At 44.8% G+C, this 17,207-nt stretch overlaps 1 protein-coding gene and 1 long non-coding RNA gene across 4 annotated transcripts in view; both read right to left on the reverse strand.

Moving 5' to 3' along the window:
• Positions 1 to 428: 428 nt before the first annotated feature.
• LOC135559494 (type I phosphatidylinositol 4,5-bisphosphate 4-phosphatase-B-like) lies at positions 429 to 6,582 on the reverse strand. Of its 2 annotated transcripts, none has more exons than XM_065022003.1 (9): positions 6,349 to 6,582; positions 5,551 to 5,692; positions 5,350 to 5,428; positions 5,016 to 5,122; positions 2,617 to 2,734; positions 2,482 to 2,534; positions 2,298 to 2,388; positions 1,704 to 1,916; positions 429 to 466 (listed from the first exon to the last, which is right to left on the reverse strand). In XM_065022003.1, the coding sequence occupies exons 1-8, from the start codon at positions 6,434 to 6,436 to the stop codon at positions 1,773 to 1,775; spliced, it is 822 nt and encodes a 273-aa protein (XP_064878075.1). In that variant the 5' UTR covers positions 6,437 to 6,582; the 3' UTR covers positions 429 to 466; positions 1,704 to 1,772. The 2 variants fall into 2 exon arrangements, with proteins under 2 accessions (XP_064878075.1, XP_064878076.1); XM_065022004.1 differs by lacking the exon at positions 429 to 466 and adding an exon at positions 958 to 1,153 and having other exon boundaries at positions 1,331 to 1,916.
• Positions 6,583 to 14,513: 7,931 nt separating this feature from the next.
• LOC115125482 (uncharacterized) overlaps positions 14,514 to 17,207 on the reverse strand; it is a 2,880-nt gene continuing 186 nt past the window's right edge. Inside the window, exons 2-3 of one of the 2 annotated variants that reach the window (XR_010464606.1) lie at positions 16,700 to 17,177; positions 14,514 to 16,658 (exon numbers count right to left, since the gene is read on the reverse strand). This is a non-coding gene — a long non-coding RNA (uncharacterized LOC115125482). Of the gene's footprint in view, positions 16,659 to 16,699 lie in introns of both variants that reach the window. The other variant, XR_010464605.1, reaches the window with a different exon arrangement.

Genomic DNA, 17,207 nt, shown 5'->3' on the forward strand with positions numbered 1-17,207 from the left:
CCCAGTCCAGTAGGGGACTATTAGTCCTCCCAGTCCAGTAGGGGACTATTAGTACTAACAGCCAGTCCAGTAGGGGACTATTAGTCCTAACAGGACTGATCTGCTTTGATCTGGTTTGATCTGGTTTGATCTAGTTTGATCTGGCTGGATCTAGTTTGATCTGGTTGGATCTAGTTTGATCTAGTTTGATCTGGTTGGATCTAGTTTGATCTGGTTGGATCTAGTTTGATCTAGTTTGATCTGGCTGGATCTAGTTTGATCTGGTTGGATGTAGTTTGACTTGGTCATGTTAATGTTTGTTCTCACACTCCTTCCTATACCATATCTCCCTCAGTGCATCTCTGTTCCTCTCCATGTCAGGGGTTCCCTAACGTTTTAACTCGGGGTCCCTCTTCCAGCATTGAGGAACCCCTCCCCCATTTATATGGGTATGGCCTCCTCTCTCCTCTCTGATGTTCTGTATGGCCTCCTCTATGTGATGTTCTGTATGGGCTCCTCTATGTGATGTTCTGTATGGCCTCCTCTCTCCTCTATGTGATGTTCTGTATGGGCTCCTCTCTCCTCTATGTGATGTTCTGTATGGCCTCCTCTATGTGATGTTCTGTATGGCCTCCTCTATGTGATGTTCTGTATGGCCTCCTCTATGTGATGTTCTGTATGGGCTCCTCTCTCCTCTATGTGATGTTCTGTATGGCCTCCTCTATGTGATGTTCTGTATGGCCTCCTCTATGTGATGTTCTGTATGGCCTCCTCTATGTGATGTTCTGTATGGCCTCCTCTATGTGATGTTCTGTATGGCCTCCTCTATGTGATGTTCTGTATGGCCTCCTCTATGTGATGTTCTGTATGGCCTCCTCTCTCCTCTATGTGATGTTCTGTGATGTTCTGCTCCTCTATGTGATGTTCTGTATGGGCCTCCTCTCTCCTCTGTATGGCCTCCTCTCTCCTCTATGTGATGTTCTGTATGGCCTCCTCTCTCCTCTATGTGATGTTCTGTATGGCCTCCTCTCTCCTCTATGTGATGTTCTGTATGGCCTCCTCTCCCCTCTATGTGATGTTCTGTATGGCCTCCTCTATGTGATGTTCTGTATGGGCTCCTCTCTCCTCTATGTGATGTTCTGTATGGGCTCCTCTATGTGATGTTCTGTATGGCCTCCTCTCTCCTCTATGTGATGTTCTGTATGGCCTCCTCTCTCCTCTATGTGATGTTCTGTATGGCCTCCTCTATGTGATGTTCTGTATGGCCTCCTCTATGTGATGTTCTGTATGGCCTCCTCTATGTGATGTTCTGTATGGCCTCCTCTCTCCTCTATGTGATGTTCTGTATGGCCTCCTCTATGTGATGTTCTGTATGGGCTCCTCTCTCCTCTATGTGATGTTCTGTATGGCCTCCTCTATGTGATGTTCTGTATGGCCTCCTCTATGTGATGTTCTGTATGGCCTCCTCTATGTGATGTTCTGTATGGCCTCCTCTCTCCTCTATGTGATGTTCTGTATGGCCTCCTCTATGTGATGTTCTGTATGGGCTCCTCTCTCCTCTATGTGATGTTCTGTATGGCCTCCTCTCTCCTCTATGTGATGTTCTGTATGGGCTCCTCTATGTGATGTTCTGTATGGCCTCCTCTATGTGATGTTCTGTATGGCCTCCTCTCTCCTCTATGTGATGTTCTGTATGGCCTCCTCTATGTGATGTTCTGTATGGCCTCCTCTCTCCTCTCTGATGTTCTGTATGGCCTCCTCTATGTGATGTTCTGTATGGCCTCCTCTCTCCTCTATGTGATGTTCTGTATAGGTTCGCTGATCTTCAGACAGCCCCAGTAGATCATTCTGCACATGCTCAGTACAGCCAGGAGAATCAGGAAGACCCAGGAGGCATAGATCCCTCTGTTGAGCAAGGCTGATTTACACGTTCCCACCTAGAGGGGGAAACAGAGAAAGAGGGAGAAAAACAGAGAGGTTAGAGTACTAGGCGTAGTTCCATCTGGCTTCCATGTCCCCACCTAGAGGGAGAAACAGAGAGGTTAGAGTACTAGGCATAGTTCCATCTGGCTTCCATGTCCCCACTTAGAGGGCAGAAACAGAGGGAGAAACAGTTAGAGTACTAGGCATAGTTCCATCTGGCTTCCATGTTCCCACTGGCCCACAGATGCTTACACACCCCACAGAGGGAGAAACACACACCATCTGGCTTCCACCCCACCTAGAGGGAGAAACAGAGAGGTTAGAGTACTAGGCATAGATCTGTGTCCCCACTTAGAGGGACTGAAACAGATAGTATCTTCAGAAACTAAACTCACCACTAGTCCTGCCGTGCCGCCAGAGAAAACCAAAAACAACAGGAAACACCACAAGCCCCGCCTCCTGGGGTACCGCCGGCCAACAGAAGAGCTGCAACAGAGATAAAACAGGAAGTCAGTACAGGAACAGAGTTGATGATTGATGATAAGGAATAAGCTGATGTGAGATGGTATACAGACTCACACTTTTCTGCAATGGGGGCATCTGGCTAACGTTCTGTCTGAGAAATCAGTCCACTGACAAACACACACAATACACTACTGTTAGTTTACACTTACTACCCCCCCCCCCCCCCTTCCCTCAGACACACGATCCTACCAGGAATGTGTTTCTGCAGTGTCCACAGACCACTCTGACGCCAGCGAGTTGTTGAGGTTCTGGACTGCCTGAACCCGATCCTGCAGCAGGCACCAGACCCAAGTTCATGACACGCTTACTGGAACACAGGCGAGCACACACACACACACACACACACACACACACACACACACAGGATCAGTTACAATCCTTAACCCCTGACACACCAAACAGAATGGACTCTAGCCTAGATCTTTCTAATATTCTCCCTCTCCCATTCTCCCTACCAAACATTGTCCTTTCTCTCTCTCTCTCCAGCCCGTCACCTTCCACTTCCTCTCTCTCTACCTCGGTGCGCTCTCTCTCTGCCTGTCTATATGTCCCCTCTCCCTCTACCTGTCTATATGTCCCCTCTCCCTCTACCTGTCTATATGTCCCCTCTCTCCCTCTACCTGTCTATATGTCCCCTCTCTCCCTCTCTCTCTACCTGTCTATATGTCCCCTCTCTCTCTACCTGTCTATCTGTCCCCTCTCTCTCTACCTGTCTATCTGTCCCCTCTCCCCCTCTACCTGTCTATCTGTCCCCTCTCTCTCTACCTGTCTATATGTCCCCTCTCTCTCTACCTGTCTATATGTCCCCTCTCTCCCTCTACCTGTCTATATGTCCCCTCTCTCCCTCTACCTGTCTATATGTCCCCTCTCTCCCTCTACCTGTCTATATGTCCCCTCTCTCCCTCTACCTGTCTATATGTCCCCTCTCTCCCTCTACCTGTCTATATGTCCCCTCTCTCCCTCTACCTGTCTATATGTCCCCTCTCTCCCTCTACCTGTCTATATGTCCCCTCTCTCCCTCTACCTGTCTATATGTCCCCTCTCCCCCTCTACCTGTCTATCTGTCCCCTCTCTCTCTACCTGTCTATATGTCCCCTCTCTCTCTACCTGTCTATATGTCCCCTCTCCCCTCTACCTGTCTATATGTCCCCTCTCCCCTCTACCTGTCTATATGTCCCCTCTCCCCTCTACCTGTCTATATGTCCCCTCTCTCCCTCTACCTGTCTATATGTCCCCTCTCCCCCTCTACCTGTCTATATGTCCCCTCTCCCCCTCTACCTGTCTATATGTCCCCTCTCCCCCTCTACCTGTCTATATGTCCCCTCTCCCCTCTACCTGTCTATATGTCCCCTCTCCCCCTCTACCTGTCTATATGTCCCCTCTCCCTCTACCTGTCTATATGTCCCCTCTCCCTCTACCTGTCTATATGTCCCCTCTCCCTCTACCTGTCTATATGTCCCCTCTCCCTCTACCTGTCTATATGTCCCCTCTCCCTCTACCTGTCTATATGTCCCCTCTCCCCCTCTACCTGTCTATATGTCCTCTCTCCCCCTCTACCTGTCTATATGTCCTCTCTCCCTCTCTACCTGTCTATATGTCCCCTCTCCCTCTACCTGTCTATATGTCCCCTCTCCCTCTACCTGTCTATATGTCCCCTCTCCCTCTACCTGTCTATATGTCCCCTCTCCCTCTACCTGTCTATATGTCCCCTCTCCCTCTACCTGTCTATATGTCCCCTCTCCCTCTACCTGTCTATATGTCACCTCTCCCTCTACCTGTCTATATGTCCCCTCTCCCTCTACCTGTCTATATGTCCCCTCTCCCCTCTACCTGTCTATATGTCCCCTCTCCCCCTCTACCTGTCTATATGTCCTCTCTCCCTCTCTACCTGTCTATATGTCCCCTCTCTACCTGTCTATATGTCCCCTCTCTACATGTCCCCTCTCTACCTGTCTATATGACCCCTCTCTACCTGTCTATATGTCCCCTTTCCCTGTCTATATGTCCCTTTCCTGTCTATATGTCCCCTCTCCCTGTCTATATGTCCCCTCTCCCTCTACCTGTCTATATGTCACCTCTCCCTCTACCTGTCTATATGTCCCCTCTCCCTCTACCTGTCTATATGTCCCCTCTCCCCCTCTACCTGTCTATATGTCCCCTCTCCCCCTCTACCTGTCTATATGTCCTCTCTCTCTCTCTACCTGTCTATATGTCCCCTCTCTACCTGTCTATATGTCCCCTCTCTACATGTCCCCTCTCTACCTGTCTATATGACCCCTCTCTACCTGTCTATATGTCCCCTTTCCCTGTCTATATGTCCCCTTTCCCTGTCTATATGTCCCCTCTCCCTGTCTATATGTCCCCTCTCCCTGTCTATATGTCCCCTCTCCCTGTCTATATGTCCCCTCTCCCTGTCTATATGTCCCCTCTCCCTGTCTATATGTCCCCTCTCCCTGTCTATATGTCCCCTCTCCCTGTCTATATGTCCCCTCTCCCTGTCTATATGTCTCCTCTCCCTGTCTATATGTCCCCTCTCCCTGTCTATATGTCCCCTCTCCCTGTCTATATGTCCCCCATCTCCATCTCACCAGTATAGTCGGGGACAGGCGATCCTCTGGGAGGAGACTTTACAGATGAGGAGACAGTTACAGGGGCAGCGGACATACTTCTTCCCTGCAGGAGCATTCTTTATAGGCTGGAGAGAGAGACGATGATAAGAGTTAGTTCTGATAACTAATTAATAGTATCCTTCCATCAGTCTCCAGTGTGTGTGTGTGTGTGTGTGTGTGTGTGTGTGTGTGTGTGTGTGTGTGTGTGTTGTAAGTAGATATAACTGTGTCTGCATTCTGCTCACCGTAGCCTCATTCATAGTATCCTTCCATCAGTCTCCAGTGTGTGTGTGTGTGTGTGCATTCTGCTCACCGTAGCCTCATTGCAGATGACACACTTGACTACGTGTTGGTGTGTCTTTCCCTCCACGTTGATGGCACTCTGACACACCCTGTAATACAAAATATACAATACAACTTTATTGTCCAAAATGTTACAACGAAACAACAGATTTGCCTTCTGCTAAATGTTTAGCAGTGAAAGAGTGTGTGTGTGTGTTGCTGGGTTACCTACCTGCAACTGATGATGGGGGAGCTGCCAATGTCTGGGCTGCCCAGGGGAGAGTAGGGAGGCGGGGCTTCACCGAACAGGACTGGAGGGGGGGCACTGGGGCTGAGGAATGGAGGGGCACTGGGGCTGAGGAATGGAGGGAAACCTGGGGCAGAGGATGGGAGGAGAGAGAGGTGGGTAATATATATATTTATTTATTTTTTTTTTGGGGGCGGGCAGAGAAGGAGGAGGAATACGGGAAGAAAGGCAGAGAGAGGGTATGGGGGTTGAGAGATAGAATGACAGGAAATACTTTTTTTTGGTTTTTAGGAGGAATGATTCGTTCACACAAAAGCTTTCACTTCTGAGTTCACATGACTGTCTGGAAATAGAATATGGAAGTGAAATCAGTTGTTATTGCTGGATAGATACCCTCTTCTACTAGCTAGTTACTATTCACCCAGCTAGTAGCTACGGGGAAAGAAAACCTGTAAATAGCCGAGTTGTTAATAAACTAGCTAGCTAGAGAGCTTATAGTGCATCCAGCTAAGCTAGCTAGTTGACCTTAATTAGCTACTGTTGTTAGCTAGGTAGTTAGCTATTTTTGTTAGCTAGGTAGTTAGCTACTGTTGTTAGCTAGGTTGTTAGCTACTGTTGTTAGCTAGGTTGTTAGCTACTGTTGTTAGCTAGGTTGTTAGCTAGGTAGTTAGCTACTGTTGTTAGCTAGGTAGTTAGCTACTGTTGTTAGCTAGGTAGTTAGCTACTGTTGTTAGCTAGCCAGCTATAGTAACATAGCCACTGCCAGCTGTTATAGTTACTCACTCTGTGGCCTCGGGGAAAAGCCATACGAGGAACCATTCGTCCCGTCGTGCTGGTCCGAAAGCAACGGGCTACGCTCTCCATCCGCCATAGAGTAGCTAGTGGGAACCAGCGCAGGCTGTAGCGGGGTGTCGAGTGCCCAAACTGGGGTAGTGTGTATGACCGGGACGGCTAGCTGTAGTATTCACATGATCACGGAAACCAGGAAGCCCAGCAAACCAACAACACTCTGTCACATGACTCGTTAGTCGTTATGCAAGTGATGGACGTGATGTTCAACCAATTGTCGTCCTCAATATAAATCGGGAAGCCGGAAGTCGTCTAGTGATTGGTTCGTAGTTGTTGCCACACCCACGAATCATACGGCCACTTATTTTACAGCTCAACGTACAACCACGGTTTCTTCACCGGGGCGTAACAACGCGAGATTTCAGGGAACGCTTGAGAAACAGACCAGGTCGTTTTTTAATATATATATATATATATATGTTCTGTTTTTTGTGTTTTGCATGTTACTGTTTACAAAAAAATAAAAAATAAAAAACAGTAACATGCAAAACAAAAAACAGAACAGCCAGAGAGATTACACAAATGTGGAATCAGTGTAGTAAAATAATATGTAAAACTTAGATATTTCAATGGTTGTCTGCATTTTGTTGCCAAGATAAAGTTTGACATCAGTCCAGAACACTTCACTATGTAAACAATGACAGAATAAGTGTTCAATAGATTCAGTTTCTAGTTCACAGAAACTGCATTCATTGGTTAGAAATCAAATCAAATTTTATTAGTCACATCCGCCGAATACAACAGGTGTAGACCTTACAGTGAAATGCTGAATACAACAGGTGTAGTAGACCTTACAGTGAAATGCTGAATACAACAGGTGTAGTAGACCTTACAGTGAAATGCTGAATACAACAGGTGTAGGTGTGAAATGCTGAATACAACAGACCTGCTGAATACAACAGGTGTAGTAGACCTTACAGTGAAATGCTGAATACAACAGGTGTAGTAGACCTTACAGTGAAATGCTGAATACAACAGGTGTAGTAGACCTTACAGTGAAATGCTGAATACAACAGGTGTAGTAGACCTTACAGTGAAATGCTGAATACAACAGGTGTAGTAGACCTTACAGTGAAATGCTGAATACAACAGGTGTAGTAGACCTTACAGTGAAATGCTGAATACAACAGGTGTAGTAGACCTTACAGTGAAATGAGCGTTCACAGTCAGCCCACTGACACCCCTATCAGACCACAGCAAAATCACAGTCTACTTAAACAGAGCAATACTCAATCATGAGGCATCAAAGCCAAAGGAACTGAGTAACATTAAGAAATGCTATAGATGGAAGGAATGCAGTTTGGAAACCTACCAAAAAACAATTAGGCAACAACAAATTCAATCCCTTTTAGACAATTTCCTGGGTAAAACGTTCCACTGTAATAGTGAAGGTGTAAACCTGGCAGCAGAAAATCTTAACAGTATATTTGACCTCTCAGCTTCCCTATCAAATCTAAAAATCTCAAATAGAAAACCGAAGAAAATGAACAATAATGACAAATGGTTTGATGAAGAATGCAAAAATCTAAGAAAGAAATTGAGAAACCTGTCCAACCAAAAACATAGAGACCCGGAAAACCTGAGTCTACGCCTTCACTATGGTGAATCACTAAAACAATACAGAAATACACTACGGAAAAAGAAGGAACAGCATGTCAGAAATCAGCTCAATGTAATTGAAGAATCCATAGACTCTAACCACTTCTGGGAAAACACTAAACAAACAACAACACGAAGAATTATCTATCCAAAATGGAGATGTATGGATAAACCACTTCTCCAATCTTTTTGGTTCTATAACAAATAAATAACAAATACAAATTCCATCTAGACACTGTTGCCCTAGAGCACACAAAAAACTATACATACCTTGGCCTAAACATCAGCGCCACAGGTAACTTCCACAAAGCTGTGAACGATCTGAGAGACATTCTATGCCATCAAAAGAAACATAAATTTCAACATACCAATTAGGATTTGGCTAAAAATACTTGAATCAGTCATAGAGCCCATTGCCCTTTATGGTTGTGAGGTCTGGGGTCCGCTCACCAACCAAGACTTCACAAAATGGGACAAACACCAAATTGAGACTCTGCACGCAGAATTCTGCAAAAATATCCTCCGTGTACAACGTAAAACACCAAATAATGCAGAGCAGAATTAGGCCGATACCCACTAATTATCAAAATCCAGAAAAGAGCCGTTAAATTCTACAACCACCTAAAAGGAAGCGATTCAAAACCTTCCATAACAAAGCCATCACCTACAGAGAGATGAACCTGGAGAAGAGTCCCCTAAGCAAGCTGGTCCTGGGGCTCTGTTCACAAACACAAACACACCCTACAGAGCCTCAGGACAACAGCACAATTAGACCCAACCAAATCATGAGAAAACAAAAAGATAATTACTTAACACATTGGAAAGAATTAACAAAAAAACAGAGCAAATTAGAATGCTATTTGGCCCTACACAGAGAGTACACAGTGGCAGAATACCTGACCACTGTGACTGACCCAAAATTAAGGAAAGCTTTGACTATGTACAGACTCAGTGAGCATAGCCTTGCTATTGAGAAAGGCCGCCGTAGGCAGATATAGCTCTCAAGAGAAGACAGGCTATGTGCTCACTGCCCACAAAACGAGGTGGAAACTGAGCTGTACTTCCTAACCTCCTGCCCAATGTATGACCATATTAGAGATACATATTTCCCTCAGATTACACAGATCCACAAAGAATTTTAAAACAAATCCAATTTTGAAAAACTCCCATATTTTTTGGGTGAAATTCCACAGTGTGACATCACAGCAGCAAGATTTGTGACCTGTTGCCACGAGAAAAGGGCAACCAGTGAAGAACAAACACCATTGTAAGTACAACCCATATTTATGCTTATTCATTTTATCTTGTGTCCTTTAACTATTTGTACATTGTATATATATATATAATATGACATTTGTAATGTCTTTACTGTTTTGAAACTTCTGTATGTGTAATGTTTACTGTTAATTTTTGTTGTTTTTCACTTTATATATTCACTTTGTATGTTGTCTACCTCACTTGCTTTGGCAATGTTAACACATGTTTCCCATGCCAATAAAGCCCTTGAATTGAATTGAATTGAAATGCTGAATACAACAGGTGTAGTAGACCTTACAGTGAAATGCTGAATACAACAGGTGTAGTAGACCTCACAGTGAAATGCTGAATACAACAGGTGTAGTAGACCTTACAGTGAAATGCTGAATACAACAGGTGTAGTAGACATTACAGTGAAATGCTGAATACAACAGGTGTAGTAGACATTACAGTGGAATGCTTACTTACGAGCCCCTAACAAACAATGCAGTTTACAAAAATAGAGATAAGAATAAGAGATAAAAGTAACAAGTAATTAAATAGCAGCAGTAAATAACAATAGAGAGGCTATATACAGGGGGTACCGGTACAGAGTCAATGTGGAGGCTATATACAGGGTATTACGGTACAGAGTCAATGTGGAGGCTATATACAGGGGGTACCGGTACAGAGTCAATGTGGAGGCTATATACAGGGGGTACCAGTACAGAGTCAGTGTGGAGGCTATATACAGGGGGTACCGGTACAGAGTCAATGTGGAGGCTATATACAGGGGGTACCGGTACAGAGTCAATGTGGAGGTTATATACAGGGGGTACCGGTACAGAGTCAATGTGGAGGTTATATACAGGGGGTACCGGTACAGAGTCAATGTGGAGGTTATATACAGGGTATTACGGTACAGAGTCAATGTGGAGGCTATATACAGGGTGTTACAGTACAGAGTCAATGTGGAGGCTATATACAGGGGGTACCGGTACAGAGTCAATGTGGAGGCTATATACAGGGGGTACCGGTACAGAGTCAATGTGGAGGTTATATACAGGGGGTACCGGTACAGAGTCAATGTGGAGGCTATATACAGGGGGTACCGGTACAGAGTCAATGTGGAGGCTATATACAGGGGGTACCGGTACAGAGTCAATGTGGAGGTTATATACAGGGTATTACGGTACAGAGTCAATGTGGAGGCTATATACAGGGTATTACGGTACAGAGTCAATGTGGAGGCTATATACAGGGTATTACGGTACAGAGTCAATGTGCATTGGTTATTTGTGGTAGTATGTACATGTATGTATGTAAAGTACATGTAGGTAAAGATACTAAAGTGATTAGATGACAACAGAGAGTAGCAGTGGTGTGAAGGGGGGGGGGGGGGGGCAATGCAAATAGTCTGGGTAGCAATTTGATTAGTTGTTCAGGAGTCTTATGGCTTGTGGGGGTAGAAGCTGTTTAGAAGCCCCTTGGACCTAGACTTGGTGCTCAGGGTACCGCTTGCCATGCGGTAGCAGAGAGAACAGTGTATGACTGGGGTGGCTGGGGTCTTTAACAATTTTTAGGGCCTTCCTCTGACACCACTTGGTATAGAGGTCCAGGACGGCTGGAAGCCTGGCCCCGGGATGTACTGGGCCGTTTGCATTACCCTCTGTAGTGCCTTGCGGTTGGAGGCAAAGCAGTTGCCATACCAGGCAGTGATGCAACCGGTTAGGATGCTCTCGATGGTGCAGCTGTAGAACCTTTTGAGGATCTGAGGACCCATGCCAAACTTTTCAGTCTCCTGAGGGGAAATAGGTTTTGTCGTGCCCTCTTCACGACTGTCTTGGTGTGTTTGGACAATGTTAGTTTGTTGGTGATGTGGATGCCAAGGAACTTGAAGCTCTCAACCTGCTCCACTACAGTCCCGTTGATGAGAATGGGGGCGTGCTCGGTCCTCCTTTTCCTGTAGTCCACAATCATCTCCTCTGTCCTGATCACATTGAGGGAGAGGTTGTTGTCCTGGCACCACACGGCCAGGTCTCTGACCTCCTCCCCATAGGATGTCTCGTCGTTGTCGGTGAAGAGGCCTACCGCTGTTGTGTCATCGGCATATTAATGATGGTGTTGGAGTCGTGCCTGGCCGTACAGTCATGAGTGAACAGGGAGTACAGGAGGGGACTGAGCACGCACCCCTGAGGGGCCCCCGTGTTGAGGATCAGCAGGGCAGATGTGTTGTTACCTACCTTTACCACCTGGGGGCGGCCCGCCAGGAAGTTCAGGATCCAGTTTAGTGCCAGGGTCCTTAGCTTAGTGATGAGCTTTGAGGGCTCTATGGTGTTGAATGCTGAGCTGGAGTCAATGAATAGCATTCTCACGTAGCTGTTCCTTTTGTCCAGGTGGGAAAGGGCACTGTGGAGTGCAAGAGATTGCATCATCTGTGGATCTGTTGGGGCGGTATGCAAATTGGAGTGGGTCTAGGGTTTCTGGGATGATGGTGTTGATGTGAGCCATGACCAGCCTTTGAAGGCACTTCATTGCTACAGACGTGAGTGCTACGGGTTGGTAGTCATTTAGGCAGGTTACCTTAGTGTTTTGGGGCACAGGGACTATGGTGGTCTGCTTGATACATGTTGGTATTACAGACTCAGACAGGGACTGGTTGAAAATGTCAGTGAAGAAAGACACTTACCATTTGGTCAGCGCATGCTCGCAGTACACGCCCTGGTAATCCGTCTGGCCCTGCGGCCTTGTGAATGTTGACCTGTTTAAAGGTCTTACATCAGCTGCGGAGACCGTGATCACACAGTCTTCCGGAACAGCTGGTGCTCTCATGCATGTATCAGTGTTGCTTGCCTCTAAACTATTACATAATCTATGGTTAATCTTAAATCTTACTTTATTATTCACCGTACATTTGAAGCCTTCTGAACACTAAACAAGAATGGTGTTCATGGGAGGACACCACAGAAGAAGCCACTGCTGCCTGAAAAAAAACATTGCTGCACGTCTGAAGTTTGCAAAAGAGCACCTGGATGTTCCACAGCTCTACTGGCAAACTATTCTGTGGACAGATGAAACTACAGTTGAGTTGTTTGGAAGGAACACACAACACTATGTGTGGAGAGAAAAATGCACAGCACACCAACATCAAAACCTCATCCCAATTGTAAAGTATGGTGGAGGGAGCATCATGGTTTGGGGCTGCTTTGCTGCCTCAGGGCCTGGACAGCTTGCTATAATCAGTTTATCAAGACATTTTGCAGAAGAACGTAAGGCTATCTTATCTGTCCGCCAATTGAAGCTCAACAGAAGTTAGGTGATGCAACAGGACTACAACGCAAAAGACCAAAGTAAATCAACAAAATAATGGCTTGAACAGAAGAAAACTTCAGGAAGTGGTTGGTGGGAGTCATTGCAGCTAAAGGTGGACTGATCATCTTCAGGAAGTGGTTGGTTGGAGTCATTGCAGCTAAAGGTGGACTGATCAACTACAGGAAGTGGTTGGTTGGAGTCATTGCAGCTAAAGGTGGACTGATCAACTACAGGAAGTGGATGGTTGGAGTCATTGCAGCTAAAGGTGGACTGATCAACTTGGTTGGTTGAGTCATTGCAGCTAAAGGTGGACTGATCAACTACAGGAAGTGGTTGGTTGGAGTCATTGCAGCTAAAGGTGGAAGTGGTTGGTGGAGTCATTGCAGCTAAAGGTGGACTGATCAACTACAGGAAGTGGTTGGTTGGAGTCATTGCAGCTAAAGGTGGACTGATCAACTACAGGAAGTGGTTGGTTGGAGTCATTGCAGCTAAAGGTGGACTGATCATCTACAGGAAGTGGATGGTTGGAGTCATTGCAGCTAAAGGTGGACTGATCAACTACAGGAAGTGGTTGGTTGGAGTCATTGCAGCTAAAGGTGGACTGATCAACTACAGGAAGTGGTTGGTTGGAGTTATTTGTTCAGCTAAAGGTGGACTGATCAACTACAGGAAGTGGTTGGTTGGAGTCATTGCAGCTAAAGGTGGACTGATCAACTACAGGAAGTGGTTGGTTGGAGTCATTGCAGCTAAAGGTGGACTGATCATCTACAGGAAGTGGTTGGTTGGAGGAAAAGGTGGCATAACCAGTTACTGAGTGTAAACGGGGAAATTACTTTTTCACCCAGGGGCATTTGGGTGTTGCATAACTTTGTTCATTAAATAATTATGTTATTGTTGTGTTATTTGTTCATTCAGGTTCCCTTTATCTAATATTAGGATTTGGTTGAAGATCTGACAACATTCAGTATCAGAAATATGTAAAAATAGAGAGCTCTGTACATCTGCTTTTGTAAACCAAGTTGACCCCTGGCAACAACATTGAGTGGAGGTTTGGAAGAGTGTTCATTCACAGGTAGGTAAATTATAGCCTCCAAAAACTTTAAATCTCAGACACCCAGCGCATCTCTCCACAAGCGATTACAACCTGGCTTAATTAAAAAACGGCAATTACCACCAGTTACATGTTATTACCGATAAAAAAAAGATTAGTTATTACAATTAACTACAATACTTGTGTAATTACACTATAATAAAAGACCCATTAAAATGAAGTGTTGCTCAAATCGGGTAACTAGCTGTAAAGATCCTTGAATAGTTATGACTGGCGGCGTTGCTACTTAAACGCAGATCCAAGGTCAGTTTTGAGATCCACCGGCGTCATTAGCGATGGGGTTATAGCTGGACGTTTGACTGATCTTGGAAGCCTATCCCCACCAACCTCTTTTTAATTATTATTATTTATTTATTTATTTTAAAATCAAATGACTATCGTATTGGTTGATTAAAATCAGCACTTTATTAATATAATGAGTAATCAAGTAATGTCACGAGTTCATTCACACGAGAAAACATCAACTCTACAGAGCGCCGTTGGCTACAATGACTTCCGGACACGAAGGGTCCGTGCGGCTCCTCCTCACTACTCTGTACGACCGGGGTCAGGCAACTCTTTCCCTGTAGAGCTGCAGGTACTGCAGGTATTATGTTCCAACACACCTGACCAACTGAGCTAATTGATCAGTTCGGTGATTGTCTAAACTCGACACACCTGGTTGTACAGGTCCGTTAAAACACGAAATGGCTGAGGCACTCCGGGACCAGGGTTTTCCTACCGGATGTAGATCAAATCTCTAAATGCAAAAAAAAAAAAAAAACATGTTTTATCCCTTTTTTTTTTAGGAAAATATAAAATATATGCCCTCATTTCACATACTCCTCACACAAAATAAATACCAGATTTAAAATATTTTACTTCCACATAATGCAGTAGTCCCCAGCAGCATTTAGAAAACACACACAGTTGTAGTTCACAGTCAGAGATACACACAATACGTCCAAAATGGCATCCCATTCCCTTTAAAAGTAGTGCACTAAATTGGGAATAAGAGCGCCATTTGGGACAGATACACAGTAAAATATCGACATATTAATAAATGTAAACGTCATCATGAAACACGATTCCTCCTCTGTACACATATATACATTCCACTCCGCTGTCAACAAAACAAAATCAAGATGAGAAAAAAACGAGTCGGTATCCCAGTAACAATGTCATTATGAATAAATAAAAACTGTTAACGTTTCAACATAAAACCAAGAGGCAAACCAAGTACCCTGATCATGTTGTTAGAATCAACGTAATGGTAGCCGTCTCAAATGGTACTCTAGTAGTTAGTGCACTATATAGGGAATAGGGTTGGGGCGGCAAGGTAGCCTAGTGGTTAGAGCGTTGGACTCAAGCAAGTTCAAACCCCCGAGCTGACAAGTTACAAATCTGTTGTTCTCCCCTGAACAGGCAGTTAACCCACTGTTCCTAGGCCGTCATTGAAAATAAGAATTTGTTCTGAACTGACTTGCCTGGTTAAATAAATAAGGGTGCTGTTTGGGACAAATACCATATCTCCCCTTCATATGAATAGAACACATAAAATACACTGAGTATACAAAATATTAAGAACACCTTCCTAATGTGGACTACTGAGCATACAAAATATTAAGAACACCTTCCTAATGTTGAGTACCTAGCATACTAAATATTAAGAACACCGTCCTAATGTTGAGTACCTAGCATACTAAATATTAAGAACACCGTCCTAATGTTGAGTACCTAGCATACTAAATATTAAGAACACCGTCCTAATGTTGAGTACCTAGCATACTAAATATTAAGAACACCTTCCTAATGTTGAGTACTGAGCATACTAAATATTAAGAACACCTTCCTAATGTTGACTCCTTTGGGTGTCGGACCATTCTTGATACATATGGGAAACTGAAAAACCTAGCAGCCTTACAGTTCTTGATGTAACCGATGTGAAATAGCTAGCTAGTTAGCGGTGGTGCGCGCTAATAGCGTTTCAAATCGGTGACGTCACTCGCTCTGAGACCTTGAAGTAGTTATTCCCCCTTTGCTCTGCAAGGGCCGCAGCTTTTGTGTAGTGATGGGTAACGATGCTTCGAGGGTGTCTGTTGTTGATGTGTGCAAAGGGTCCCTGGTTCGAGCCCGGGTATGGGTGAGGGGACGGACTAAAGTTATACTGTTACATTGACACAAACCGGTGCGCCTGGAACGTACTATCATACCCTGTTCAAAAGCACTTCAATATTTTGTCTTGACCTTTCACCCTCTGAATGGCACACAGACACAACCCATGTCGCCATTGTCTCAGGGCTTAAACATCCTTCTTTAACCCGTCTCCTCCCCTTCCTCTACACTGATTGAAGTGGATTCAACAGGTAACATCAATAAGGGATCATAGTTTTCACCTGGATTCACCTGGTCAGTCTATGTCATGGAAAGAGCAGGTGTTCTTAATGTTTTGTGCACTCAGTGTGAGTACAGGTAGTAGGCCCGGGTTCAAATACTATTCGACATAATTTCAGAAAAAGTATCTAGGCTTGATTGAGCTTCTCGACATTAAAATAAATAAATAAATAGAAAAGTCCCAAAAGTACAAACCCTGGCCATCTGGCATTCGAGGCAGACTGAAGCAAACGCTCAAATAATTTCAAACGACTTTTAGAAAGTATTTGAACCCCAGGTAGGTAAAACGTTTAACCACAAACACACACAGGTAGAGATCGAAAGGAGTCTACATAAATACATCATGTTCAGATTCATCTTCCCTCAACAACCAAAGGGATTCACTGAGACAAATTCTGACTGGGGTAGTGGTAGTGTGTGTGGTAGTGGTAGTGTGTGTGGTAGTGGTAGTGTGTGTGGTAGTGTGTGCGGTAGTGTGTGCGGTAGAGTGTGTGGTAGTGTGTGTGGTAGTGTGTGCGGTAGAGTGTGCGGTAGAGTGTGTGGTAGAGTGTGTGGTAGTGTGTAACAAGTCAAAATACATCAGTAGTATAGTATCAAATACTGTAACCCTAACCTTCCCTGAACATCTAAAACTAACCTTCCCTCATCCCTAACCTTCCCTCAACCCTAACCTTCCCTGAACATCTAAAACTAACCTTCCCTCAACCCTAACCTTCCCTCAACATCTAAAACTAACCGTCCCTCAACATCTAAAACTAACCGTCCCTCAACATCTAAAACTAACCGTCCCCTAATCTTCCCTCAACCCTAACCTTCCCTCAACATCCAACCCTAACCTTCCCTCAACATCTAAAACTAACCTTCCCCAACCCTAACCTTCCTTCAACATCCAACCCTAACCTTCCCTCAACCCTAACCTTCCCTCAACCCTAACCTTCACTCAACATCTAACCTTCACTCAACATCTAAATCTAACCTTCCCTCAACATCTAAATCTAACCTTCCCTCAACATCTAACCTTCCCTCAACATCTAAAACTAACCTTCCCTCAACATCTAAAACGAACCTTCCCTCAACATCTAAAACTAACCTTCCCTCAACATCCAACCCTAACCTTCCCTCAACATCTAACCTTCCCTCAACCCTAACCTTCCCTCAACAT

The sequence above is a fragment of the Oncorhynchus nerka genome, linkage group LG8 (assembly GCF_034236695.1).
Source record: "Oncorhynchus nerka isolate Pitt River linkage group LG8, Oner_Uvic_2.0, whole genome shotgun sequence".
Taxonomy (NCBI): domain Eukaryota; kingdom Metazoa; phylum Chordata; class Actinopteri; order Salmoniformes; family Salmonidae; genus Oncorhynchus; species Oncorhynchus nerka.

Coding starts and splice junctions, on each gene's coding strand:
- LOC135559494 (XM_065022003.1), bottom strand. CDS start 6,436: ATGGCGGATGGAGAGCGTAGCCCGTTGCTTTCGGACCAGCACGACGGG. Junction 5,429..5,550: donor TCCCCCATCATCAGTTGCAG/GTAGGTAACCCA, acceptor TTTGTATTACAG/GGTGTGTCAGAGTGCCATCA. Junction 2,735..5,015: donor GCCTGTCCCCGACTATACTG/GTGAGATGGAGA, acceptor CCTGTGTTCCAG/TAAGCGTGTCATGAACTTGG.